The sequence below is a fragment of the Thyridium curvatum genome (genome assembly GCF_004353045.1).
Source record: "Thyridium curvatum strain D216 chromosome Unknown NODE_10_length_634906_cov_78.760910, whole genome shotgun sequence".
NCBI classification, from domain to species: domain Eukaryota; kingdom Fungi; phylum Ascomycota; class Sordariomycetes; order Thyridiales; family Thyridiaceae; genus Thyridium; species Thyridium curvatum.
In genome coordinates, this window is record NW_022156765.1 from 13,036 (window position 1) to 39,096 (window position 26,061).

At 53.6% G+C, this 26,061-nt stretch overlaps 9 protein-coding genes across 9 annotated transcripts; 6 read left to right on the forward strand and 3 right to left on the reverse strand.

Moving 5' to 3' along the window:
* Positions 1–47: 47 nt before the first annotated feature.
* On the reverse strand, positions 48–6,858 carry E0L32_002410 (uncharacterized protein; the record flags this gene model as incomplete). Its single annotated transcript, XM_031136596.1, has 3 exons — positions 48–731; positions 774–5,185; positions 5,253–6,858. 3 exons carry the CDS (start codon positions 6,856–6,858, stop codon positions 48–50), a joined length of 6,702 nt encoding a protein of 2,233 aa, XP_031000264.1.
* A 2,166-nt stretch (positions 6,859–9,024) lies between these two features.
* On the forward strand, positions 9,025–10,308 carry E0L32_002411 (uncharacterized protein; the record flags this gene model as incomplete). Its single annotated transcript, XM_031136598.1, has 3 exons — positions 9,025–9,563; positions 9,635–10,200; positions 10,259–10,308. The coding sequence occupies 3 exons, from the start codon at positions 9,025–9,027 to the stop codon at positions 10,306–10,308; spliced, it is 1,155 nt and encodes a 384-aa protein (XP_031000265.1).
* A 367-nt stretch (positions 10,309–10,675) lies between these two features.
* E0L32_002412 (uncharacterized protein) lies at positions 10,676–12,079 on the reverse strand (the record flags this gene model as incomplete). The annotated part of the gene is made up of 3 exons (XM_031136599.1): positions 10,676–11,446; positions 11,517–11,729; positions 11,786–12,079. 3 exons carry the CDS (start codon positions 12,077–12,079, stop codon positions 10,676–10,678), a joined length of 1,278 nt encoding a protein of 425 aa, XP_031000266.1.
* A 702-nt stretch (positions 12,080–12,781) lies between these two features.
* Positions 12,782–14,446, forward strand: E0L32_002413 (uncharacterized protein; the record flags this gene model as incomplete). Its single annotated transcript, XM_031136600.1, has 4 exons — positions 12,782–12,959; positions 13,016–13,119; positions 13,198–13,269; positions 13,325–14,446. 4 exons carry the CDS (start codon positions 12,782–12,784, stop codon positions 14,444–14,446), a joined length of 1,476 nt encoding a protein of 491 aa, XP_031000267.1.
* Positions 14,447–15,355: 909 nt separating this feature from the next.
* On the forward strand, positions 15,356–16,874 carry E0L32_002414 (uncharacterized protein; the record flags this gene model as incomplete). Its single annotated transcript, XM_031136601.1, has 4 exons — positions 15,356–15,804; positions 15,870–16,233; positions 16,289–16,672; positions 16,740–16,874. 4 exons carry the CDS (start codon positions 15,356–15,358, stop codon positions 16,872–16,874), a joined length of 1,332 nt encoding a protein of 443 aa, XP_031000268.1.
* Positions 16,875–17,250: 376 nt separating this feature from the next.
* On the reverse strand, positions 17,251–18,093 carry E0L32_002415 (uncharacterized protein; the record flags this gene model as incomplete). The annotated part of the gene is made up of 1 exon (XM_031136602.1): positions 17,251–18,093. One exon carries the CDS (start codon positions 18,091–18,093, stop codon positions 17,251–17,253), a length of 843 nt encoding a protein of 280 aa, XP_031000269.1.
* A 592-nt stretch (positions 18,094–18,685) lies between these two features.
* E0L32_002416 (uncharacterized protein) lies at positions 18,686–19,228 on the forward strand (the record flags this gene model as incomplete). The annotated part of the gene is made up of 1 exon (XM_031136603.1): positions 18,686–19,228. One exon carries the CDS (start codon positions 18,686–18,688, stop codon positions 19,226–19,228), a length of 543 nt encoding a protein of 180 aa, XP_031000270.1.
* A 923-nt stretch (positions 19,229–20,151) lies between these two features.
* Positions 20,152–22,041, forward strand: E0L32_002417 (uncharacterized protein; the record flags this gene model as incomplete). The annotated part of the gene is made up of 1 exon (XM_031136604.1): positions 20,152–22,041. One exon carries the CDS (start codon positions 20,152–20,154, stop codon positions 22,039–22,041), a length of 1,890 nt encoding a protein of 629 aa, XP_031000271.1.
* Positions 22,042–23,165: 1,124 nt separating this feature from the next.
* On the forward strand, positions 23,166–26,044 carry E0L32_002418 (uncharacterized protein; the record flags this gene model as incomplete). Its single annotated transcript, XM_031136605.1, has 9 exons — positions 23,166–23,289; positions 23,352–23,434; positions 23,495–23,658; positions 23,726–23,859; positions 23,917–24,005; positions 24,067–24,176; positions 24,232–24,361; positions 24,418–24,584; positions 24,643–26,044. The coding sequence occupies 9 exons, from the start codon at positions 23,166–23,168 to the stop codon at positions 26,042–26,044; spliced, it is 2,403 nt and encodes an 800-aa protein (XP_031000272.1).
* Between the last annotated feature and the right edge of the window lie 17 nt (positions 26,045–26,061).

Consider the following 26,061-nt stretch of genomic DNA (forward strand, 5'->3'; position numbering starts at 1 on the left):
TCGATTGCTAGAGTGATCAGGACTACATGTTAGAAGAGAAAGCCCCATTAAGAATCAGAAACAGACCACGCACTATCACAGTCAATCTCATCCATCTCCATCTCCACGGTCCAGTCCTTGGGCTCAGACCAAGATTCAGCCTTATCGCCGGCTGCCTCATCACCGTGCAGAGCCGTCTCCCAGGTCGAAATGTCAAGCACAGCCTCAGGCTGGAGGCCATTATTGCGGTCTCCCATCAATTTTCTCACCGCTTTGAGGATCTCACTCAGGGTCTCCTTGCTCTGCTCCAGATGGTGGGTTGCATATCCATCGTCCTCCTGTCTCTCGGTGAGCATAGCATAGTCGTACCTCAAAGAGCGCAGTTGGCGCATGTAAATGGTGATGTTGTCGTCGAGCAGACCACCGGCTTGCACCTGCCTCAGCTGTTCTACCTGTTGTCCGAACAGCGCATCTCTGAGCATGGCGAAGCGGATGTCGATTGCAGCGTTGCAGTGGCCGAGGCTCTCGTGCATCGCCGCTAGCAACGCCTGGCAAGACAGTGATTCGGGATGGTTGACGCCATAGACGTCCTTTAGGTTATACGAGATGTCCTCGAGCAGACTGAATGCCGTGCTGTATTCGCCGCACACGAAGTCGACCTCTGCCAGGCGCTTGCCGATGGCGATCGTGGCGGCGGCACTAAATCGGAACTCATGACCGTTGCGGGATGTCCATAACAGGTTTAGGATTCTCTGTAAGCAGTCGATATTAGCGACTTCTCTTCTCGGACATACAGTTTGTTCCCTGAACTGAGACTTTGAGCTTACCTTGAGAGTCCTGTAGTCTTTCTGCCTGCCAGCGATATTCAGTACGAGGGAGACGTGGTTGATGCTGACGACGCTGAGGTCCTCGGTGTACGTGATCGCTGAGACGCCAAGCATTGTAGCAAGCTCCTCGACGCTGGCGCTTAGGTCCTTGGATGTCTCTACTTCAACGCAAGTGTACAGGAGCGTAGAAAGCTTGAAGAGAACCAGTGCAAGAGCACTGTCACCGCCGCGCTTACAGAAGCTCTGCGTATTCTTATGAATCCATCGACATAAGACAATACAGGCATTGTGGTTGCGAGAGGCTGCTAGCTCCTCCACGATGACCAAGATAGATTCGAGGAGCGAGAGAGGCGCTATCTGCGTCTTGCAGGTATCGAAAATGGCCTGAAATAATTTGTACATGGAGCCACTCTCCTGGTTTGGCTTGCCGAGGAGCTTGCAGAACAAAGTCCAGGCTTCGCTCTCGACCTTGATGGCCTCGGTATGCTGGCCGTGGCACTCGAGATGCTCCATCAGGCGGGTACCAGAAGTGAGCAGATCGTCGAGACCCACAGACCCGAGGCAAGCCCGGAGCCACGCCTCGTAGAGCGCCGTTTCGGTGAGGACTCGCGTGAGGACTTCTTCGAAGAGGCCACCATCGTGGTCACCTCGGAAAAGTGCTTCCATGGCATATACCATGACGAGGCCGCGACGATCACAGAGTGCTTGAACTCTGGTCTCCTCGGCCTCTGACCCGTAAATTCCTGTGCGGACAGGCAGTAGGAAGGTCAACTCGCGGTAAGTGAGGCCGACCGACTGGTACATGGACACAAAAGCATAGGAGAGCCTGAAGAGCTTCTGCGGACCATTTCCCTCCCCAAGGACGCCGAGCACCGCCTCCTGTAGGGCGTCCGTAGCGACGGTGAGAGAGTTGGCAGTCTTCAAGGAGATACAGAAGTCGAGAAGCTTCTGAATGCCGGTCATCGACTGCTCGTGCGAGTATCCGTACCTCTCGTGAGCCTGACTCCACCCCTTCACCAGAATCTGCTCGGCCCGGTCGTGCATCGCAGGTTCAGTAGATACCAATACACTGAGCCGCTCCTGGGCAACAGTGAGGATCAACAGGATGGCCTCGGCGGGCTCCGAAATACCGAGGCATGTTTCCTTGGTCTCGTCGTACAGTTTTGCTGCTTCCCTGATGGTGGACTTGTCCGTCTCGAGGAGCGCTGCCAACTCGAGGGAAACTTTGAGAGTCCAGATGTCCTCCCGCCCAAAGTCAGTCAGGTAGGCTGCCCTTAGCTTCCTGGCCAGCCGCACGGCCACGGAGAGGTTCTTCATGGCGATCAGAGTGGAGCAGTAACCCTGGAAGATCTCGAAGCCGCGAGTCGTGTCCAGGGTCAGCTCGTTGCGGAGGTCAAAGTAATATGACCACAGGCGCTCGTACCACTTCAACACATCTGCTTGGCGATCCTTCTCACCATGACGCTTGCAGAGCGCAAACAGGGCCTCGATGAGTATAAGGATGGAGTGTAGATCATTCTCATCCGGCTCCAGTTCCAGGACGTCCTCGTAAAGGTGATCGTCGCAATCATCATAGCCATCTTCCTCAGCAAGCAGTAGACTGAGTCGTGCGATGACACTGGCCACCCGGATGGTGAAGCGGTGAGAGCGTCCCAGGCTTTCCCAGCATTCTGAAAGCAGGGATCTCCAGAACAGTAGAGCTTCCGAGTGCATCCCAGCTTCTTCCAGTGCGGACGAGAGGGAGGCAGCAATGGTTTCACTCACTGTGTCGGGTGGGAGAACGCGGCGCCTGCAGCAACCGACAACTAAGTTGACCAGCTCTTTGGACCGCTTTTCATCGCCAGTCAGCTTGTACATCTGGGCCGTGATGACCACCATTCGCACGCATTCGCCACAAAAACTGTCAGGAAGACGCAAGTCCTCGTTGCCAGTCTTTTGGCCTTTCAGAACTGCCGGCCAGAGCTTAGTAAGAACCTTGTGGCAGATCTTGATAGCAGCAGTATGCTGAGATCTGGAGCGGTGCAGGGTGGCGAGGTCTGTGCAAACCAGGACAGTCTCGGCGGTGATCCCTTGTTTGGCGGCTAAGATGCTATCCAGGATGTTGAGCCACCGGAAGTCTTCAAGTGGGTTATCTATGCCTTTGTAGCAGCCGATAAGTGTGGTGTACACTGCAAGCATCTCTTCGTGAGAGTGGTCACGGACAGTATGTGTCTGATGGATATCGTACAGCACGCGGAGAATGGCAAGTGCCTCCTTGTGCTTGTCGAACCTCAGCAGGATTTGAGACATCTCGCGGAGCTGCATCAGTACTCTTGCGCTGGTTTTCCTGTCCGATGCAAGGTACTTGGCAGCCAGGACCCAGTATTCTGGAATCACCTCGGTGAGCTCGGCGTCCAGAGCCAGGTCTCGAAGCTGGAGGGAGAGTTTCAGGGTGGTAGACGTCAAAGATTCAAACAGATCGCTCTGAGCACTACTGTAGCCGCTGATGCCGTGCTTCTTGAATTGTCCCAAGAGTAGGCGCCACAGCTGCCTGAGCTTCGCCGTGGAGATGTCAGACATGCCCCTCTCCTGATAGTGAGGGACGATGCGCATGACCGCTTCCAAAACAGTCTCATTCCAAGTCTCCAGCGCCTGAGCCGTGTCGAAGAGGTCCTGACAAACCTGCTGGGCATCGGTCATCCTGTCGGACTGTTCGAGGCTGTCGATGAGAAGCTGGAAGATCTCGAGCGTCCTGGCCGCAAACAGCCCCTTGGTGCGGGAGCAGGCCTTGTAGCTATCGAGCAGAACTTCCGAAGCTTCTGTGATTGCCAGCTCCGTCTTGTACAGGGAAGCCAACGCTAGTGCCACATTCAAGGTCTCTTCATGGCTCTCGCCGAGCTCGAGGCGATAGACTCCCCAGAGGTACTTGAGGACTCTGGATTCCCGATGAGGGGTGACTTTGTGAAGCTTGACCAGAGTGAAGATGTACTTGGCTCCAGACGTGGCCTGGGGACTGGGCTCGCCGTAGGTGGCAATAACCCCCTCAAAGGCTTCCATGAGCCTCTCCATGACGACAGAATTGTCACAGTGCGCCAGGAGAATATTAGTCTGGATCACAGACGGACTCTTGGGTCCGAAGACAGACTTGCGCAGAGCAAGCAGTTGCAAAATAGCCATCTCTAGCGCAACGGCATCGGTGTATTCTACCCGCAGGAAGTTCCACTCTGCGAACGTCATGAGAACAGAGTCGGGCAGGAGCGAAGCAACGTCAGGCGGGACACAGCCAGTGATCTTCTCCGAGGACGTCAATGACTTCTCATAGTGTTCATGCCAGTACCTGACAGCATACACAAACATGGAATCGAAGTCTGCGTACGCCGATATCGATGCCCACTTTGTTCGTGCGGGATCCTGGAAATGAACATCGACGACCTTGGTCTTCGCAAGGGTGTCGCGAGCGTGTCGCAGACAAGCTAGCGCCACCTGACGGTGGCATTCGTGCAGAGAGAGAGGGATCTTCCCGTGGAGCGACAAGTACTGCATCCTGGCTTTGACTTGTGAGTCGACGAACTCAAGACATCCATTGCGAATGGTCAGGACGCCGGACAAGTACGAATTAGAGCTGACAGCGCGACCGGACCTGATGCGACGCAGCCAGTTGCTTAGCGAGAGGGAGGACTGCTTCTCGAACTCCAACACGTCCACAGGTCGCTTGCCCACTAGCAGCCATGAGAGCAGCGTTTGCATCTCCCGGTCCTTGTAGTCGATCTTGAGGATCAGATAGTCAAGCATGCCTTGGGACGTCTTGGGCGTCTCGCGAATGATGTCGGGCATGTGGGTGACGTCCTTCTGCGACTCAAGGAGGCGTAGCGTCAACTTGGCCTCGACCAGCGAGGTCCACTGCTTGTCCGCGATGTACTGTAGAAGGTCTTTTCGGATGCGTGTCGAGAGGATAGAGAGGCTGGCCGACCCTTCGATGGCGTTCACCAGAAACTGACGGGCGTTGCGGCAGACGACGTCATGGGTAATAGTGTAGATCTCGACGCCAGTCAAGGCGTGTGCCGCGGTGGGGGTGGCCAGAGCCAAAACCCGAACATGGCGGCATTTGGAAGTGAGTTCTTGGAGCTTGGTGAGCAGGGAAACGCCGGAGTTGGTACTCTCAGAGGCAGCTACTCCGTCGACGACAAGAACTACGTCACCCTTCGCCTTGGAACACTCCTCAGTGAGCAGCTCCCAGAGACGGTCCTCCGTACGAACGCCCATAAGGTCGCCCACGGTCTTCTTTGCAAGCTGGTATATGGCGGATACAAAGCTAGTATTACCGACTGACTGGTCAAGCAGCTGTCGTAGCAACGACTTGAGGAAGGCCACTGTTCCTGATGTGGGGCCTTGAGAAGATCCTGTTATTTTCGCGTCAATGTTGTCCGTTTGCAAGTAGTTAGTTATGAAGGGCAAGGAATGACCCACCAAATGTTCCACGCAGAAGCTTCGAGTCCACTGCGAGAGTCAGTTGCAGGCGCTCGAGAAGATTGGCGGTCAACTCCTGCTCTCCGTATCCAAGCTCGCCCGTGACGATGAGTATTCTCTTGGGGGTTTTGAAGAACTTGAGAACCAGGGACTCGACGAAATCAAAGACGAACGGGGTTGCACTATCACCGACCGGGAGGTCTCGGGAGAAGCCATAGCGGTTCCCAGGCCGACCGTGGGCGGCGACGTAGTCAATCTGATCATCTAGCCAGTCCACAACACGGCCATGGGAATACTCCACGGTGGAGTCCTTGTAGGTAAGCTGCCACACCTGCTGACAGACTTCGCCAGAAGCTTCATTCAGACTGGAAATGTCGGCTTCGAAGTATTTGTTGACCTGGTAAGTGAACACAGCGAGACTTAAGGACTTGCCAGTCTCCCTGAGTTGATCGAGCATCTCGACAAAGGAGGCACAGATGCGCTGCAGAGCCTGCGTCATCTTGGCCAAGGCTGTATACAGCTTCTGAGAGGACAAAGACGAGAACTTGTCGGACTCTGTCGGCACAGACAGCTTGACATGTTGTAAAATAGCACCAACTCTGTGGAGGATGGACAGCAGCGGGTCAAGCAACAACGGGGACAGAACCGGCTCTCCCTGCAGCGCCACCTCGCAGCACGAGACGAGCATGGCGGCCACTCCCTCAGAATCGGAGGCTCCATGATTCCTGACCAGGGCTGCGAAGCCTGCGATGCGCTCAGCCGAGGACTGGATAAGCTTGAGCTTCCGATCCAGTGGGCTCCATTGTCGAGGTACCTGGCGCATGCGTATCTTGTCGATCAAGTCTAAGACGCGCTGCACGTCTGCCCGATCGGAGTGTACATGTAGTCCACAGGCGCACTGCAACTCTTTGAGGCAAGAGCGCGCCTTATTCAGACGCTCCTCGAGGGGAAGAGCGCGGAGTGCCGTGATATTGGTGCTGGTGGCCATGCGGCCGACAATGGTGGTCGCGCTGGTCTCGGTGGACAGGGATCGCAGTCCGAGAATACTGGACGAGGTGGAGCTCATACGCATGATCCCGCGTTGCTTGGGAAGCTGCCTAGAGATTTGTCCGGTAGTAGCCGTGATAGGCGAATCAGGGACAACATCCTCACCGCCATGCTTGCTTCCGTTGCCATTTTCGAGGTGCTGCCTGGCAGGATCGGCAAGAGGCACTGGAGGTTGCGGGGATGAACCCGATGTGCTTCTGAGAGACATGGTCTTTCCATGCAAAGCGGCGTCGAGTGAGATGTCAGGATCTGCATCTGGGGCAGCTTTCTTGCTGTCAGAGGCAAGAGGGCCCGGCGAGCGCCGTTGAGTCTGGCCTGGTGTTTTCCCAGCTTGGTCCCCAGATATGTCCGATGAAGAATGGGTAGTCAGCTCGGAAACTTGGACAACTGGGGACTCGGTCATGGCCGGAAGCTTGTTCACGACCGGAACCTCCTTCACGGCTGGAGACTTGTCTGAGACTGGAGGCTTGTTCACATCATCTCCAGCCGCCCCGGGGTGGGCTTTACTATGTAGACTCTTAGCTGTGGAAGTAATCGCTGCAACTCCGCCACGAATCATTTTGCTGGTGCTATTGCAATGAGATCAGATAGAATAATTTGAAAAGGGATGAGGAAGAAAGACTAAGTGATATGAAAACTTCACAGAATGCCTCTGTCGGTTGAGGAGTGAGAAACCAGGGGGATATATGTCGACGCGGGAGGCCTGGGGTTCTGGCTCTCCCGGCCCCGAGGCAGCCACAGGGTGCCAATTGACGGCATGCTCTTCAATTTCTTGGAATGCCTTTCCTCTGCGATTGATCAATCAGAACCTTGATTGACAAGAGAAAAGGACAAAGACCCGTCTCGGTGAAAGTGTGGCGTTCGTGTCCCAAGCTGAAAGCTTATACCGTATATGATCGCCAGTCCCCAAATTGCACATGTAGACAGTGCACAAGGTGTCCCGTCGAGGATGAAGTAGATGCATTTCAGCTTGATAGCTGCGTGCACCCTGCAACCCTCTGTTACCTGTGCAGTTGCGGGACTAGTGAACCGGGGGGTTTGACGCCACGCCGGCACGAACCGAGCGGTGAGGGCGGGGTGGCTTTTATAAAATGGCCGCCTCTTGCACGGAAACGGTAATCGAGGGGTTGCACCGTGGCCGGCTGAAGATTAGTGCATGGCCACATTCGGAAAGAGGCTGGAACGACGACAAGCTGATCGGGTGATAGCTTCACGTGCATGATGCGTCTGGACAAGCCGCGAGACGGGAACGAAGTATGTGAACCCTATGCCATACACCCAATGTGGAAAGAGAAACAGCATAGGGTTACCCGTGTATTTAACCGCACCCCACTGTATCTCTATCAACTAGCAACATTAGCACCGCTGAGCTTGAGCTATGAAGAGTGTTCTCTGAAATTGTGAAAGTGTTCCAGGTACTGTCAGCTGTACAGGGTGATAAGCCGTCTAAAGGGAAGGGTGTGAAAATAGCGCCCTGAGTGAAATTCCATAGTAACGACTATGAGGTCTCCATCTCAGTGAAGGAAATATCCCGCATTTGACTCAGGAGATGGCCTTGGATGACGAATGTCCCAACGTTGCTGGATGCCTCGTTCTTCCCCACACGTCGGAGCCCATTGAAGCTGGCCAGCGTCAGGTCTTTGAGGGATAGTAACCAGCGTGCAGCAGACCTGTATGACTGGGGTTTCAAGGAAAACCTTGCCAGCATTGAATGACACTTGGCGTAATCGCGTAGCATGGAGAACTTCACAGCCCAAGTTTCTCAAATCTCACCCACGTTTGCGGACTTGCGGTGTTAAGTCAATACTTTCACAATCGCACGATCCAGAGATGGCGTCTGCTCTTCATGTTTGTCGTATCAGTCATGGCAGTCGCTGCTATGCTACTTTCGTTTTCCTTCAATTGAGTATTAAAGAAGAGCGCACCGCAGGCCTGCCTGGAACGAATGCTGCGTGTTTATTTAACGTCGCTCGAGCCGTTAAATGGCATTATCCGTCTATACATACGAGAAGAGTGCCAAGCACATCGGCATTGTTCTCATCCTGATTCTTAATCTTGTGTGACCTCTAGATTAAGACTGAAGATGGACACATTATAGAATTCCAGTGACCCCCTGGTTAAAATTCGCGTGGTAGGTAGGTTCAAATAGCACTACCCGATGACATAATACTATATTGCACTAGCTGCAGGCACCTGTGATCTTGCTTACGGGGGATCTGCTATGAAGCAGCTGCATTCAAAGCAAAATCGGGCGCGTATCGGGGCCGTGACCGGAGCTGCGGTGACGGAGTGGACGGGGATGCTCAACTTCGCGCTAATTAACGGCTCGACCCATCCCAATATGGTAACTCCTCGGTAGTACATTTGTCGCCCGTGCGTCCTGCGGAAACCTCCCCTCTCCCAGCCCCAACGCGATCGATATGATATTCACGGTCCTTGTTTTCGGCCCGAAATTATTACTCCTTTCAGAGTCATGTCGCAACAACATGCCCTTCGGCTTAAGGAGACACGCAACCCCATTCACGGCAATAGGCGGCTCAAAGATGCATCCATGGATGATGGTGTAGGGGCTCATTGGGCCTGGCTGCAGTTTGAAAGCCATGTTGCTTGGTGGCACTGCAAGAAACCAGTGATCGAGTGATTGGTATCAGAAGACCTCCTTCTTGTTCTTGAAGTGTTGCCTCAATTAGTCGTGATTGGCAGGGCGTGGTCAACACATGTCGAAATGCTTCCCAAGCAGCAGATCCGATGCTACGCATCCCACGCCGTGGCTGCCGCCAAAAGACGGCTCAATGTCCCCATCGACTTTGCAAAGACGCCGCTTCTTCACCACAAGAGGGAAACACTGTCAAACACACCAGGGCTTCCACACAACTGCGAGACGAGCCGATTGAACCTCTTTCAAGCTGTCAATTCCGGCTTGCGGACGGCTCTCAATGAGTCGAATCGAGTCTTGTGCTTTGGTGAAGATGTCGCCTTCGGCGGCGTCTTCAGGTGCACTTCGGGTCTGCAAGAGGAGTTCGGGCCTCAGAGAGTCTTCAATACGCCGATTACGGAGCAGGGCATTGTCGGCGCTGCAATCGGTGCCGCTGCTGAAGGAATGAAGCCCGTCGTCGAAATCCAGTTCGCGGACTACGTCTTCCCAGCCTTCGACCAGATCGTGAACGAGGCAGCCAAGTTCCGATACCGAGAAGGAACAACAGGTGCCAACGTCGGGGGGCTTGTGATTCGTATGCCCTGCGGAGGTGTAGGCCATGGAGCTCTGTAAGTCGCGTGAAGCCCGCCAATGAGGGCAGCTCAGACCGATCTAGGCTGAAGCTAACAACCTTCTTCAGATATCATACGCAGTCTCCTGAGTCGCTGTTTTGCCACGTACCCGGATTCCGAGTTGTAGTCCCTCGCTCGCCCTCGCAGGCAAAGGGCCTCTTGCTTTCTGCAATCCTCGAGTCCAAGGATCCGGTCATCTTCATGGAGCCCAAGATATTGTACCGTGCAGCAGTTGAAGAGGTCCCAGAAGATTTGTATACTCTTCCTCTGAGCAAAGCAGAGGTGGTAAAGCCTGGAAAGGATCTCACCATCATCTCGTACGGCCGACCGCTGTATACCTGTGCTGCAGCAATTGAGGCGGCCGAGAAGGAACGTCCCGGACTGAATGTCGAATTGATCGACCTCCGAACTATCTATCCCTGGGACCGTCCGACTATCCTGGAAAGCGTTGCCAGGACTGGACGGGCGATCGTCGTGCACGAGAGCATGGTCAACTACGGAGTTGGGGCGGAGATTTCAGCGACAATCCAGGAGCATAACTTCCTCAAGCTCCATGCACCTGTCAAGAGAATTGCGGGTTGGACGACCCACACAGGCTTAGCATGGGAGAAATACATCTTCCCTGATGTTGCGCGTGAGTTATCTCAAGCTTGTCCCGCTATGTCCATTCCAACTTTGATCACTGACGCCAGAGTTCGTTACAGGAGTCTATGATGCAATTATGGAGAGCATCGAGTACTAGCTTGTGTTAGGATTCATTAGATGATATTTGCCCATGGGTAGAAGTCGAGACGGCAATACAGGATCTACTTGTAGGGCTGTGAGGGCTACCCTAGAACAGTTACGCGGCTACACCAAAACAGCCTTAGCCTGTTCTATGTTGATATTCTCGATATGTACTTGTAATTAAACTGATCCAGCATCTCCAAAGTGAACTATATTACAACGATGTTGAATGATGACTAGCTCCATCAGTTTAGGGTGGTCACAGGGCACAAAATAGTAAGACCATAGCAGCTTGGCAGTCCAACCAGGGAACATCAACAACGCAATCCGTAAAACTTGTACCGTGTGTCGTTCGCAATTCAAATAATATGTGCTGGAAATGTTCACAGGCCGCTGATGCCTCCCTCGTGCTGGTCGCAATCATACTCCTCCGGATACTTGAGCATGATTCTCTTCAGCTCCTCTCTCTGCGCCTCGGCTTCTTCGGTTAGTTCGGCATATACGTCAGAGAAGACACCTCTCAGCACAGGTTTCTTCACTTTCTCCGCCTCTGTCAGCTCCGTAATGATGGTCTTGCGGATCTCCGCCCTAGCCTGTCTATCCTGCTCCTCAGTCCAAACACCCTTGCTCTGGAGCCAGCGGGACGTGCGCGCGATGGGGTTGTGACGCGTCGACTTCCAAACGTCCACCTCTTTGCCACTGCGATATGCGGAGCTGTCATCGCTGGTACTGTGATGCGAGATGCGGTAGCTCATCAGCTCGAGCAAGATCGGCCTGCCGCCGTCCTCGAGCGCACGCCGTCGCGCTTCCTTTGTCGCCTCGTACACCGCAAGGACGTCTGTTCCGTCAACACGCAGCGCCTCGATGCCGTAGCCAATAGCGCGGCTGGCGATGCCGTCGCCTCGGTATTGTTGGGAAGCGGGGGTTGATATGGCAAACCCGTTGTTTCGGCACATGAAGATCACAGGGCAGTCCCTGGTGGCGGCAACGTTCAATGCGCCATGGAAGTCGCCTTCGCTCGCCGCGCCTTCTCCAAAGTAGGCCACCGCCACCGCCGGTGCTTTCCCGGCGTCTTCAAGCGCCAGCATCTTCAAAGCATAGGCCGCGCCCGTGGCATGCGGGATTTGGGTTCCCAAGGTACTGGCCACAGCATGCTTTCAGTGATTTGTTAGCCTGTCGACTCGCTTCGGGCCATATCCCAAGAGCTTGGGGGAGCAGACTCACAATGTTGACCTTGCTCTTGCCGCTGTAATGTACTGGCATATTGCGACCCTTGCCGGGGTCGTTCTTGTTTGCTGTCAGCTGGCTCATAAAGTCCTTCACCTCGAAGCCTCTCTGTAGAAAGACACCGTGCTCGCGGTACTGAGTCGTAATGACATCCTCGGGAGCCAGGGCAGCTGCCGACCCGACCATTACTGCTTCTTCTCCGTGGGACACCTTTGATTTGTGGTCAGCTTTCTACCGTGCGTGTAAATTTATGTAACAGTGCCTACCATGTAGAAGCTAACGCGTCCATGTCGCTGAGCCTCGAACATAATACCGTCCATGATGTGGACTAAGCGAAGACTGGTCAGAGCTGTCCTGGCCGATCCCAAGTAAAGTTCTCCAACCGACTCACCAGTGAGCATGTTCTTGTACCATCCCAAGACTTTCTCAGGCGTGACCTCCGGGGAGACCATGCTTTCGTCCTCCACGACGCATTCTTCATTCATGATGCGGAATGTTGGGATCAGTGGCATTGTAGATGGTTCGATCCATTGCATCTTTGGCGCAAGAGGGCTCTGCATCGCGCCCGGAAATCCGGATCTGTATGTCGGTTAGAGCGAGCGAATGTTGGACCAAAAGCGCCAGGTATCTCACTGTTGTGTAGCATAAGCTGCTGTTCCCCTGGCTGATGCCCACTGTACCGCCTGGGGGCACTGGTAGGAGGGGGAACATCCTCTCAGTGCCCTCACAGCCGAGTGCAATTGCTTGACTCTCAACGCACGCGTATGTCCCATCATGACGACCTCCAAAAGTCACGATCAGATTATTAGAGAAGAAAGGATTGGCCAATCGTCGTTTCTCTGGAGTCGATTAGCATAATAACCCCCCCTTGTCTTTGAATGGTATGTGGATAGCGGCTACCGTCGGCCAACTTCGTTAAGCCGGCCGGGTCCTCCGGGTATCGGCCGGCCGGGGACAATCTCAGCAGGTATGTCCCCAATTGAAGTTGCGGCTTACAGCTAAGAACAAATCGCGGTAGGTACTAACCAGGGGTTTGCCAAGTCATCCTCCATTTCGGTCCGGCTACGGCATCGGTTCCAAATCAAGCACCCTTGGCCTCCTTCCTCAAAACAATCTCTCGGCTTCGGCCTTAAAACTTTACTGGGGGATGATAAGACCTCTCGGGTTCTATCTCAAGAGGAGAAGACGTACTGCGAGCTGTCGACGTGTCACTCCTTCTGCACCCAAACTTCTGTTTCCTGTTGGCCTTCTATAGCGTCGTCATGCGTTCCTCGTTTCGGAACTTACCGTTGCGATATGGACTTGGAGCAGCGGTGCGCAGCTCCCCAAGCAGCAAGCTCTTCGGTTTTGCTACAGCTCGCGGCACGCGATGGAGCGGGTTTCACAGCGCAAGGGCACTTGGTGCTGTTCAGCCATATTTGCTAGCGGATATAGGCGAAGGTATTGCACATTGTATCGAGTTGTTTGATATCGCGTGCGTTTCTGACACTCGCCAGGTATCACCGAGTGCCAAATTATGAGCTGGGCAGTGAAGCCTGGAGACCGTGTTGCACAATTCGAAGCTATATGCGAGGTCCAGTCAGATAAAGCAGCTGTTGAGGTAAGACACAAGGAAATACCATACAAACAGGACATCCGGAGATTTCGACCGACTTCAAACTGACATAGTACTGTGCAGATTACATCTCGCTACGAGGGTATCGTCAGAAAACTGCATTATGAAGTTGATGATATGGCACGCGTCGGTTCGGTATGTGACATAGTGATGTGGTTTTATGTTTGAAAGTTTATTCACACCGCTCCAGCCTTTGATAGACATCGAGATGGATGACGACGCCGAAGCCGAGCTTACGACATCGATCGAGCCGGCACAAGACATGGAGTCATCAAGGGAAGATACCCAACAGAACCTCGGCTCTGTGCAAGCGGAGGAGACTGTCCCAATGGTGACAGCAGAAATACTGGCCGAAAACATTTCTCTAGAAGAAGAGAAGCCGGGCAATCCCGGCATCACCACACCAGCAGTCAGGCGGATGCTCAAGGAACATGCAATCGATATCCTGAGTATTTCGGGTACAGGAAAGGACGGTCGTGTACTTAAGGAAGACGTGCAAAAACACTTGTCCGCCAGACAGGGCAGCGAACAAAAAAAGCCCGCGCCTGGCGGAGTTCAGCAAGACCAGGTCGTTCCGCTCAGCCCCATCCAAACCCAGATGTTCCAATCAATGACGAGGTCTCTGGCTATCCCGCATTTCCTTTTCACACAGATTATCAACATGACGCCCCTGAGCGGGCTGCGGAGGAGGCTCACGACAAATCGGGCTATGTTGTCGCGTCTACAGGCCGCGGGCTCCACGACTGGAAAGGTGACAGCTCTTCCATTTATCCTCAAGGCTCTCTCGGAGGCAATCAAAGAGATGCCAATGGTGAACTCCAGCATTGATCTAGAAAGGGACCCGAAGCGTCCTCACCTGGTCATCAAGTCTTCGCACAACATCGGCGTCGCGATGGATACCCCCAAGGGATTGCTGGTTCCTGTCATACATGATGTTCAAAGCCACTCAATCGTCTCGCTACAACAGGAGCTCCATCGCCTGGGTAACCTAGCCAGAGAAGGCCGTCTGAGTCCCGCAGACATGAAGGGAGCCACGATAGTAGTGAGCAACATTGGCAGTCTTGGAGGCCACGTGGTCGCACCGATAATCCTAGACCCAACGGTTATGATAATAGGCGTGGGCCGGTCACGAATTGTACCTGCTTTTGAAGAGGATGAGGCTGGGCAGGAACGCATTGTCAAACGGGAAGAAGTCGTGCTGAGTTGGAGCGCAGACCATCGTGTACTTGATGGCGCTACCGTGGCGAAATGTGCTGACAAGGTGGGCTCCCACCTAGAGAACCCCGAAGCTCTCGGCATGACTTTGGTGTAATATAGAAAAGTCTGTTTGGTTATACTTGGAGTTTATGTTCGGCAACATACTTTATCGCGAGGATAAAACAACTAGTTACCGTGAAACGGTTCCCACATCTCATGTGACTTCCTATCAGGATTTACAGAATCAACACAATGTACTGAGAACAGAGCAAGATGCTGTATTTGTTGTCTCTCTTGAACTGTGTCCAGATTACAGTGTAGCTCGGGTTGTATGAGACGGATAGACCGAGCAACAAGTTGAACATTGAATATACATGAAGCTTCTTCATCCTCTGTTCTGTCGATACGCTGAGAGACCAGCGCAGACACAAGCAATTAAAACGGATTTAGTAATGGCATGTGCAGTAACTCTTCTGTCAATGGTACCCTTTCATGTTGGGAGGACTTTTGTGATGTGAATGGGTCAGCTTGGGCTAGAGGATTCATGCATAACCCTCGGACGACCGAATGCGAAGCCACGAAAGCGAAAGCGATCTCGAGCCGCGCTGCTGTCATTGCGTAAGCGGATCGCCGGCCGAGCCACAAATAGCACAGCACGCGCACGTTGAGGGTGGTCAGAAACTTACCACAGCGGGTAGTAATGTGCAGGGGTGGATGCGGCTTGGCCTTGGCAATTGCTACTATGTGGGTTACCTCAGTGAGCGATGACGCGTGCCCCGCAAAGCTTGGTTGCTTTAGCAAAAGCTTACTTCTGTGGTGCCTGACAGAAGTAGTATAACCAGTGTAGATCCATCAGCTTTCCGCCGTCGTGGGCTTCGTGTCAAGACCCGAGTGGGCTCCCGAGTCCACCCTCCTTCGAGCTGGGAAGATACTGAAAGTGCTTTTAAAAGCACTGCCATCTGCACCGCGAGAAATTTCCTGGACCGCAGTCAAGCACCTTGCACAACGATTAGCATACTTCATCATGGCTTCGACTGAGAGTCAAATGACCGTTCCTGTCTCCTACGACAGTGACCCCGAGGAGATACAGGATGCCGGAATGTTACAGCAAAATGCGGACTCGGCCCTGGAGGACTTCATCCATGACTACCCCCGAACGAACGTCGCCTTTGGGGCAGAATCGCCACCCCGGTTGCGCAACCCGGTCGTGATTCCCCAGCGGCGGCCAGGAAACAAAGAACGCGGATTCATCAAGGCGTATGCGCCGGATCTCGAGGAGTTCGGCATTGACGAGGAGTCGTTCCTGGCATTTATCCGAGCGACCAACAAAGCGGCCCAAGCATCCAAATGGCTTTATGCCATTCAGGTGGCGGCAATGGGAACTGGCTTCATTCCCAATCACATTGCTCTGGGTGTCTCGGCGGCGGTGCAGATCATCGCTGGCATCGTCGCCAAAGCGGAGACAAGGTGGAAGTGAGTCATACTGTACGATGGCTGCCCTGCTAGACTCTGACTGACACGGCTGTCGCTGCCCACAGAACAAACTCGTTCATGGACCGTATGAATGACGAGTTCTTTCGGCCTAGGGGACTCTACTGCCTCATCATGTCATACAATCCCATCGCAATGGACAAGAAGGAAAAGATCGATCCCTCCCAAGCTATATCAGATCATGGAAGCTCGTCGTCCCAGTCGGGACTTCTCGACACAGCCAAGCGGAAACTGCGCAGTCCTGCGGCGGGTGTGTCCCAAGGCCAAGAGAGCCTTCCAGAATCTGTGGCAACGTTGGTATATCCGGACGTATCCAAGCCAACGACATCGCCGTCCTCTGGGGCAAACAAGAAGAAAAAGGCATTCGCCCGATTGAACGACTATTTTGATAGGCGAGCACAGGCGCGCTACGTATGTTGAGAGCCCTAAATTTCAATTCGCGATGACCATTTCCTGTTGTGCACAGATTGACAGGTGGGAGCAGGCTGCCGAGAGCAAAGGCGACGTCCTCTCTGCACCGCAGAGGCTCTTTTCGAATCGATTCCTGGATCCAAACCACCCCGCCAGCAATGGAGGACTGCTTGGCCTTTTATCCGGAGGAAAGTTGACGCCCAATATGGAGAAGCAAAAAGAGAGTATGCGGTCGGCCATGGCCGCCCAGGAGCAGGCTATCCGAGACCAGCAGTCTCTCCAAATGGCCAACCTCAACCAAGTGCTGCAGGGCATGGGCCTGACCCCCGAGCAGCAGCGGGACTACGTGAAGCAGTATGAACAGGCTTACGAGATGCAACTGCAGCAGTTTCAACAGCAGTCTGAGCTTCTTGAACACGGTCAGCGCCGCATAAATCGGGTATGTTACTCGGATTACAAGTATTACCATGGCAAGATATGGGCCTCTGGCTAACAGTGGAAATTAGAACATACTTTACCTTCTTATCGTCAACATGCCAACAGGGGCCGAGTTGGAAGCCGCGCAAAATCAAGAGTTGCCGTCAAACAATCAACAGATCACAACGAACAATGTCGTTATCACGGACGTAAATGTAGAGTAGTTACAGTGCTGCTGTAGTAAGAACTAAGAAGAGTTTCGCCTGCCATATTTACCATTAAGAGAGGCTGCTTTTCCACTCAAACAGAGGGAAGCCAGTCAGGTAACAAAGTGTCTTGGCTACCATCTTAATTCACTTCTTGAGACAAGGGAGAGACAGTCGACCGTGACAAAGAAACAGATACCTGCTACATGGATTCAAAAATGGGGCTTCAACCGTTTCCAAATTCATAATTGCGATTCCTAAATAACTATGCAGAGTGTCTTCCTAACCCCCCCGCCCCGTGTACTCAGCTTTATACAGAAGGGCTGAACTAGCGAGAAGCCGGCATGCCAATGCCTGAAGGTCGTCCGCCCAGGTGCCAGCACAACTCGCCAGCTTACTGAGCAACCTCGTCTTTGGTAATCACCCAAAGCTTCTTAGAAAATGGGCCTTTAGAGGTCCAGGTGATGTGCATCCCTGATGTCAGTCCGATAGCATCTCCTGCCTTGAAACTATGCTTCTTTCCAGACTCGGTCTCCACAACATCAACCTCTCCCTCTAAAAGAAGAATCGTCTCATCACCAAGCACTCCGGTGTAGGGTGTTGTCAATGTGCCTTTGTCATCCACATCCGACCCAGCAATCCCTTTGCCAGATCGCCAAACGCCGCTGAGAAAAGTTCCGGTCGAGCCGCCGGTGCTGATAAAGTACAGCTCTCCAGCCACCAAGGCGCCTTCCTTAGGCTCTGTAAAGTGGTAGTCTGTCCATTCTTCGGGGTTATCACTGACGTGGTTGATTTGGAGCGTAGTTGCAGGGTTCGGGGCTGCTTTCGTTCCGTTCCAGATACACCAGTACTTCTTGAAGAAGGGAGCATCGATTTCCCACTGGACCTCCAGTCCTTTGGGGGAGCTGACGATAGTTCCAGGAGTGATGTGAAACTTTTCTCCAGTCGATACAACGGTGAGGGTGGCCGAGCCATCGATGACGCAGGCCAACTCATCACCTAGTGGTGCAGAGTAAACAAGTGTGTGAGAACCGTCAGAGCTGGCGCCGGGGGAAGTAGGGCCAGTTCTCCAGAATCCCGACGATAGATTTCCAGAAGCACCGAAGGCTCGGGCAATTGTCACTTCACCGTGGACCTGCTTGCCCAGCTTCGGCTCCTCCCATTCGAATGGCGTCCATTGGCTCGCTGGCGGTGTCTGCTTACCACCATGAACGACGTGAGTAGAGGGTTGAGCCATGACGAAGCGTGGAATAGTATGTTATAGAGCAAGAGTGTCTTTAGTTGCTTAGAATTATTCTTAAGGTGATTGAAAGGCAGGTTACCTACTAGATGCATTCTGATTATATACACATGATGTTATACGATAGGGTCTCTGTGAGGTTTCTTGAAGTCACACGACCTACCCGATGTCCTTGTTTCGCGTCGCGTGTCGTGTCGGATGCCGGCTGGAAGACTCCAAGACACACAGGCATTGGCCAGCTTTCCGAGATAGGAAATACTTACTAGTTCGGACTTAGTGTAGGTAGAGTCGGGAAATATTGAACTTATCATCGCTCCACTTGGAGGCGAGAAGCCAATGATACAACACTGATTACTCGCCGAACACCCTTTGCTAGGACCTCTCCACAAATCGTGTCCGGCAAAGCATCTATATCATAATCGATTGACAATATAATATGATATGTATAAATACGAATGGCACCTCTAGAACAAGTCTACCATGTGTTAGATGCAAGTTCTATAGCATTGTCTTCACCAAAGATCTGATCACATCTCCTATTTCCCAGTTTAACTTTTGTCTTTCCAACATTATGCCTATATACTTGAGCATGCAGCGGGTGCGCTTCTCCAGCCCCGACGCATACGAGAAGTTCAAGGTGCTCTTCGCCGACACGCGGCGCCACCTCATGACGCTGCCAGGCTTCCTCCACCTGACGTGGTGGGAGCACCCCGACGACCGGAGCTGGTACAACGAGTGCAGCTTCTGGACCAGTCGTGGTGCGCTGTACGACTGGCACAAGAACACGTACCACAAGTACTGCAAGACGTGGGCGGCCAACGGCGCCATCATGGAAGACATCATCACCAATTTCGAGCTTGTGGGCACGCGCCTGCTCCGCGTCTGCCCGGTATGCAACCACACTGAGGACAAGAAGTACGACTTGGCGAGGGAGCAGGAGGTCCTCCACCAGCAATGCCCTCAGTGCGGGTTCCACTTCCCCGTAATGGAGGAGACCCCATCGAGCTTCGCGGTTTTTAAGGATGTTCCGGGGTTGAACGGGGACTCGGTGGCGACGAGCGCCCAGGAAGAAACTGGATGTCCAGCGTCCGCGGCTGGAGGGAAGGGGGACCAAGGAAGCAAGGGTGCTTGAGGTGCTTTACATAGGCATGGTGATAGGAGGTATAGAATTGAAGACACGAGCTGAGTATTTAACCATAGCCAATCTAAGATATGTGTTTGCTGCATAACATACTGAAGCCAAACGTCTGCCGTCACGATGTAATTGTATCCCTTCGAATGGGCCATGAGACGCCTCTCCCTGCAAATGAAATTGGGCCGGGGTTACGTTTCCGATCACATGGCTGAACCCCTCACAGATCGGCAGTCTACCCCAACGCCGGCGCGGTCGTGGAAAGGGGGTCGGGAAACTGGCCAATAGTATGGGATTGCGAGCTGTGTCGTCATTTCTAAACCCCAGATTGTGGAGTGCCCAGATAACCCCAGATAACAGTAGGTAGCAAAAAGATATGCTCCGGTAGATGCCCAGACATTCCATTCCAGCCTTGGCAGATGATCCCTTCGAATAGTCGCCTCGAAACGCGGCCAGCCCTTTCAAAATGACCTGATGTCGCCGACTAGGTTCCAGCTCCATCAGCTAGAGGCTAAGGCTAAAATTGCAAAATGCGGGGTTGACAGGTCCAGAGATATGGCTCGGACCCAGGTTGTAGTTAGATCGATGTTTCCGGGGAACGGGGTTGACATCACTTCTCAATCTGTGATAATACTTTGACGACTCTGCCGAGACGTCTACCCTCTTGCCCAAGGCTTGAATAATGTTCGCAAGAGATGTAACTACCTGCGGCACTCAATCGACGAACGGCCATGCCTGAGTCTACTGCCCGAGCACCGAATCCTCCCAAGCGTGGACGAGCGGCAGCACGATCACGACTAGGTTGCGTAACCTGCAAGCAAAGACACGTAAGATGCGACGAGGTTCACCCGGCGTGCGGGCACTGCTCTCATCTGCAACTTCAATGCCATTACCTACGACAACACCGAAGCAGCAACAGCACCATGCGATCTGATAATCCTAGGAAGATCTTACCCTTGCCCACGCCAGCCAACTCGACTCCTACTGTTGAGAAAAGTCCGCCGCCATCGGCTTCACGGCATGGAAGTCATGGTAGCGATGATATCCGGCCCCTGGTTCTCTCGACGAGCCACATGGATCAGGACACGTCCCTACCTTGGTTTAGTGACGACTCGATCAATAGCATGCCCGGCCTGTGCCTCGACTGGGCTGCCGAGTTCGGCAATATCATGCAGTTTGATACGGCGGCATCTCTGGACTCTATGAGCCAGGGCGAGGCAGTCTCGATATCTCCGCTCGGACATGACGGTGGCTCAATCGACATGGCGATGCAGATCCCATCCGCTCCAGTCAATGCACTGATGTTTGACTCAGGAACTGCTGGAAACGCTGGAAACGCTGCAGATACAGAGGCCGGAGCGTATTCAGCAGGTTATACGCCTGCACCTCAATCAGGCCAGGACATGGACCAACTGGCCATGTTCAAGCAGATCATGCAACCGCCGGCAGCTATGTTAATGGGTGGGATCCGGAGGTGGCGACACCTGCAGGAATATCTCCTCGGCCTCGGATCGAAGAACAGCGCCATTATGAATGCCCTGCTTTGCCTTGAGGCAGTATTGGCTCAAGATGACGAGGATCAGGCTCCGGCTTCTCCGCGTACCAGGGAGCGAATCGCAGACCGGTACGAAACTGCGAGGATGTACGTGATAAAGAAGACATCCTTGGCCGCGGGGATCAGCGGCCAAGAGTCTGATGAACTCCTTGCTCTGGTTTACCTCTTGGCCTGGATCCGAGTCATTTATGACAGAGGGACAGAGCTCAACGAGTACTCGTTTCCTAGCGAGCATGCAGAAATCATCATCACAAGCAACTGCAAGTGGAACTGGTACTCTCGACAACTCCTTTCGGCTTTCAACTCCCTCGACAGCAAGGCGACGCATCTGGGCGGGCCACCACTGCTCTCGCCCAAGGCCCTGGCCGTTGTCTCCTGCTATCCCATCCAAATTGTCAGCTGCGAGTATGGGGAAGGGAAGGACAAGCCCCTCAAGGCCGAGACGGATTGGAGGAAGGCCTCTTCAGTGTCGGACCTCTCGGATCACGGCGACAGTGCAACCCTGGTCCCTTCACTCACTACAGCTGACGTCAAGGAAATCATCCTCCGGGCCATATTACAGCCAGCTTCAGAGTGGTATTTACAAACACAATCCTACTTCCGCCACATAGGATCGCTCGACAAACACCACCGCTCGAGATTCACGCCCGATGACGAACTAGAGGTAGCTGTACTTGGGAAGCAATATCAAAGCGAGCTCTTGGATTTGTGGGCGCAGAGACCGTCGGCCATATCCCTCACCGCGGTGGATATCTCAAAGACATTGGCAAAGGATGTGGCGGTCCGCCTCGAGGAGGTTTTCAGCGTGTATCTCGCAAGCTATTGGGTTCTCTTTCTCTATCTGCACCGGGTCTGCTGGTGGCACCTGGAACCCACTGCGACAGTCCAAATGGCAGCAGATAAGACGTGGGACCTCTTGCAGCAATCATATAGCGAGCTTGACCGCTGCAAAACTGTTCACCCGGCTCTCATGTGGCCGGTCTTCATCTTTGGCGCAGAGTGCTCCGATGAACAGAGACGGAAGTGGGCAGTGGAGCAAATCAAAGGCTTAGCCAGGCCTCGACCTGTACTTGAGCTGGAGGCCGGCAACCCGGAGACGTTACCTGCCTTTCGCTTAAGCCGCGGAGCAACAAAGAATTCCAAGAGGGCTGCGCTCCTCCTGGAAGCTCTGATCAAGAGGCAGGAAGCCATCGGGACGCGTGTCGATGAGCGAGACTTGGCCATGGAGATGTTTGGATGTCATTTCTCAATAGTTTAGCGAGACTGAAATATATGGTCGATGGTGGCTCATTGATCAGCAATAAGACCATACTCTGTAACGCACAAAGTAAGCATGTAGACAACTGCCGAACCCGTGTGGGGAAGCTCAATTTGAACTGCCATTGACCGTCTTGGCAACCCGTGCTGCCGCGCCCATTGAGTTGGCATCTAGTACGTAATTCTGTAATTCTGGAGTGATTACTCTGTCCAGTGCGGACACTAGCGGCTAATCTTCGGCTCGCGATCTTGGAGCTGGTCGAGTGCAGGGTGCATTCGAGCCATAAATGCTGTTGATCATCTTTGCAACGCGAGATTGCTGGTTGATATGCACCTGAAGCGCACCTATCGGTTCTACCTCGGCTTCAAACCAGTCTCCATCTGGAAGCCGGATCAGGAACGCATCGTGTGAAAGTTGGAGAGGCCCAAAGTCGGTGTGCATTGTGTGTGTTCCGCGGACCAGAACAATCAATGGGTTAGGTGATATGGCCGGCATTCGGACATATCACTCCGACTTCCACCAGTGTTCGCATCAGGGCAGGTCAATCGCAATCATTGGCACACTGCCACTTCCACTGGTGGGCCTTTCTCCGGCGTACCCCAACTCCGGGCTTGGGTCTGTTCGGTAGTACCTGTATCTATCCCAGCACTCAGCGGAAATTAATCCGAATTAACCTTTTTAAGAGTCTCGATGACGGACGCAGTTCTCTCTCCGACCGTTAACGCACTTGAGAAGGCCCGAATATCATCACTGTGATGATCTTTTGCATCTTCTGTCGACCCAGCACACACGCGACTTCCCCGCACCATGGCGAGCTTGAGCCCAGAGAAACCCTGGTAGCAGGGTTACATCGCATCCTGAAATCACAGGACTGGCCGAGGTTGCAGTCACGATGGCTGGAAAAGTCTACCGCAAGATCGCGGCAGCGCGGCACTGCAAGATGAGTGGGACACGGGCCGCTGTTTAATGAGTCGACATATACATGCCTTAATGAAAGCCCCCATGTTGGAGCGTTGATCAGCATATTGTATAAGAACCCCGGCTGGGTATCAATCCTTGAGTGTTGTTTCCTGAGCGAATCCGCGTGTAATTGGTCAGCCCAGCGCGTTCCCGGCCCTGTCATCATGGTCCCAAAGGCTTTTGCTGTCGGCGTAGCCATCTTTGCGAGCCTTCCTTGTTGTCTTGCACAAGATGTCATCACGGAAGATACTTACTTCTATGGAGAGTCTCCCCCTGTGTATCCGTCACGTACGTAACGATACTGTCAGAGGTCTTCACCCATGAATTGGTGATACTGAACTTCTTTTTAGCGCAAATCACTGGGCTCGGCGACTGGGCCGATGCTTATTCCAAAGCTAAGGCTCAAGTAGCCCAGCTGACGCTGGATGAAAAGGTTGGCAATCATCACTCATAGGTACTGCGGGATGACGTATTCACTGACCTGATATTGTAGATCAATTTGACCGTTGGATACGCGCCGACCAGCGGTTGCAGTGGAGCGATTGCTCCTATCCCACACATCGGCTTTAAAGGTCTCTGCCTGAGCGATGCTGGCAACGGTGTGCGAAATACCGACTTTGTGAGCTCGTGGCCCAGCGGCATTCACGTCGGCGCCTCGTAAGAAGCTTTGACCAACTCCTTCTAGGCCATATCTTCCCTGTTGGCTGACCCGCCCCGGAACTAGATGGAACAAGAACCTGGCACATCGACGCGGCATGGCAATGGGCAAGGAAGCGAAAAAGAAGGGAGTCAACGTCCTTCTTGGCCCCGTCGTCGGCCCCGTTGGAAGAGTTGTCCTCGGTGGGAGGAACTGGGAAGGTTAGTCCACCCACAGTTCACAGTTCAGTCGTGTAAGCTGATACTGAATGACACTAGGCTTCTCTCCTGACCCATATCTTGCCGGTCAACTGGTCGCTGAATCTGTCTCTGGGGTTCAAGGCGCAGGTGTTCAGACGAGCACCAAGGTATGGTTACCCAGTTGTCGCCATTCGTCCGGATGGAGCCCTGCTGAACAAGACCCTCTAGCATTACATTGGCAATGAGCAGGAGTTGGACCGAAATCCCAACTCTGATCATAGCATAGAGTCCGTATCCTCAAATATTGACGACGTCACAATGCATGAACTCTACCTATGGTAAGTACACAGAGATATGACCAGTCACTCGAGTCTACTCACACAACTCTCCAAGGCCCTTTCAAGATGCAGTACGAGCTGGCACTGCAAACATCATGTGTTCATACCAGCGAGTCAATAACTCGTACGGGTGTCAAAACAGCAAGCTTCTCAACGGCGCTCTGAAGGAAGAACTGGGTTTTCAGGTGAGATTGGCATACAAGTCCTTTCTTCTAACGACTACATTACCTAACGACGGTAGGGCTATGTTGTGACGGATTGGACTGCCCTTCGCAGCGGTGTGGGTGCAGCCCTCGCTGGGCTAGACATGGCCATGCCAAACGGGGGCGCTTTCTGGGGCGCCAACTTGACCAAGGCTGTCTTGAATGGCACTGTCGAAGAGACCAGGATCGATGACATGGCCACTCGGTGAGTTATTCCAAGGTGGTGCTCATTTCAGGATGACGATTAGACTAATCACGTCCAGAATTTTGGCGGCATGGTACTATCTCAAACAGGACCAAGACTTTCCCCCGAGTGGATACGGCATGCCAAAGGACCTGACGGCTCCCCACGAGAAGGTGGAAGCACGAGATGTGGCAGACAAGCCCATCTTGTCCGCCGGTGCTGTGGAGGGACATGTCTTGCTCAAGAACATCGACAACACGTTACCGTTGAAGAATCCCAAGACGCTCTCTATTTTTGGCTACTCGGCCGAGGCGCCGCCAGCCAACGCTCCCAACGCCACCGGCTTTTCTCCTTGGGTGCTTGGTTTCGAATCGGCTTTGAACTCACTGCAGGCCGTGTTGGGGGCGTTCCTCGGGTTGCCCAGCACGAAACCGCCACCCGCCATCGCGAGTAATGGCACGCTGCTTGCAGGCGGTGGCTCGGGGGCTGTCTCCCAATCAACCTTCATGTCGCCCTTTGCGGCACTGATGAACCGTGCAGATGCGGACAACACGCAAGTCTGGTGGGACTTGGTGTCGGGGACACCGAGCGTCATGCAAGACAGCGATGCCTGCCTCGTCTTTGGCAATGCCTGGGCGTCCGAGTCATTCGACCGGCCGGGACTGAGAGACGACTTTACCGACGGCCTCATCCTCCACGTGGCGAGCCAGTGCCGGCGCACTGTTGTCGTTCTGCACAACGCTGGCGTGCGGCTTGTGGATCAGTGGATCGAGCATCCGAATGTGACGGCCGTGATTTTTGCACATCTACCGGGGCAGGAGACAGGTAAAGCATTGGTGTCGCTGCTTTATGGAGAGAGCCACTTCTCCGGAAAGCTGCCCTACACGGTCGCGAAGAACGAGTCCGACTACGGCGACCTCTTGAAGCCTACTGTTGGGGAAGGTCGGTTCAAGAAATTCCCGCAGAGCAACTTTACGGAAGGCGTGTATATCGACTACAAGCATTTTGATCGGGAGGGCATTGAGCCACGATTTGAATTTGGCTTCGGCCTTGGCTACACCACCTTTGCTTTCAGCAACCTCAGAGTCGAGCCCGTTGCCGGCAGGAATGGAACCGCACCCTATCCGACAGGAGAGATCATTCAAGGCGGAAGCGTTGACCTTTGGGACGTGGTCGCTCGTGTGTCTGTGGACGTCACCAACACAGGGGCCGTTGACGGTGCAGAAGTTGCTCAGCTCTATGTCGCCATCCCAGGTGGACCAGAGAAGCAGCTCCGAGGTTTTGAAAAACTGCCGCTCAAGCCCGGACAGGCGGCCACTGCAAAGTTTGAACTCACCCGGAGAGATTTGAGCGCATGGGATGTCGTGGCTCAAAAGTGGAAGCTCCAGAGCGCCGAGTATGGCATTTTTGTGGGATCAAGTAGCCGACAGCTACCACTTCAGGGCAAGCTACAGCTCGGATGTAAGAAGCGTCGAGTATAATATCTGTTGGAGATACA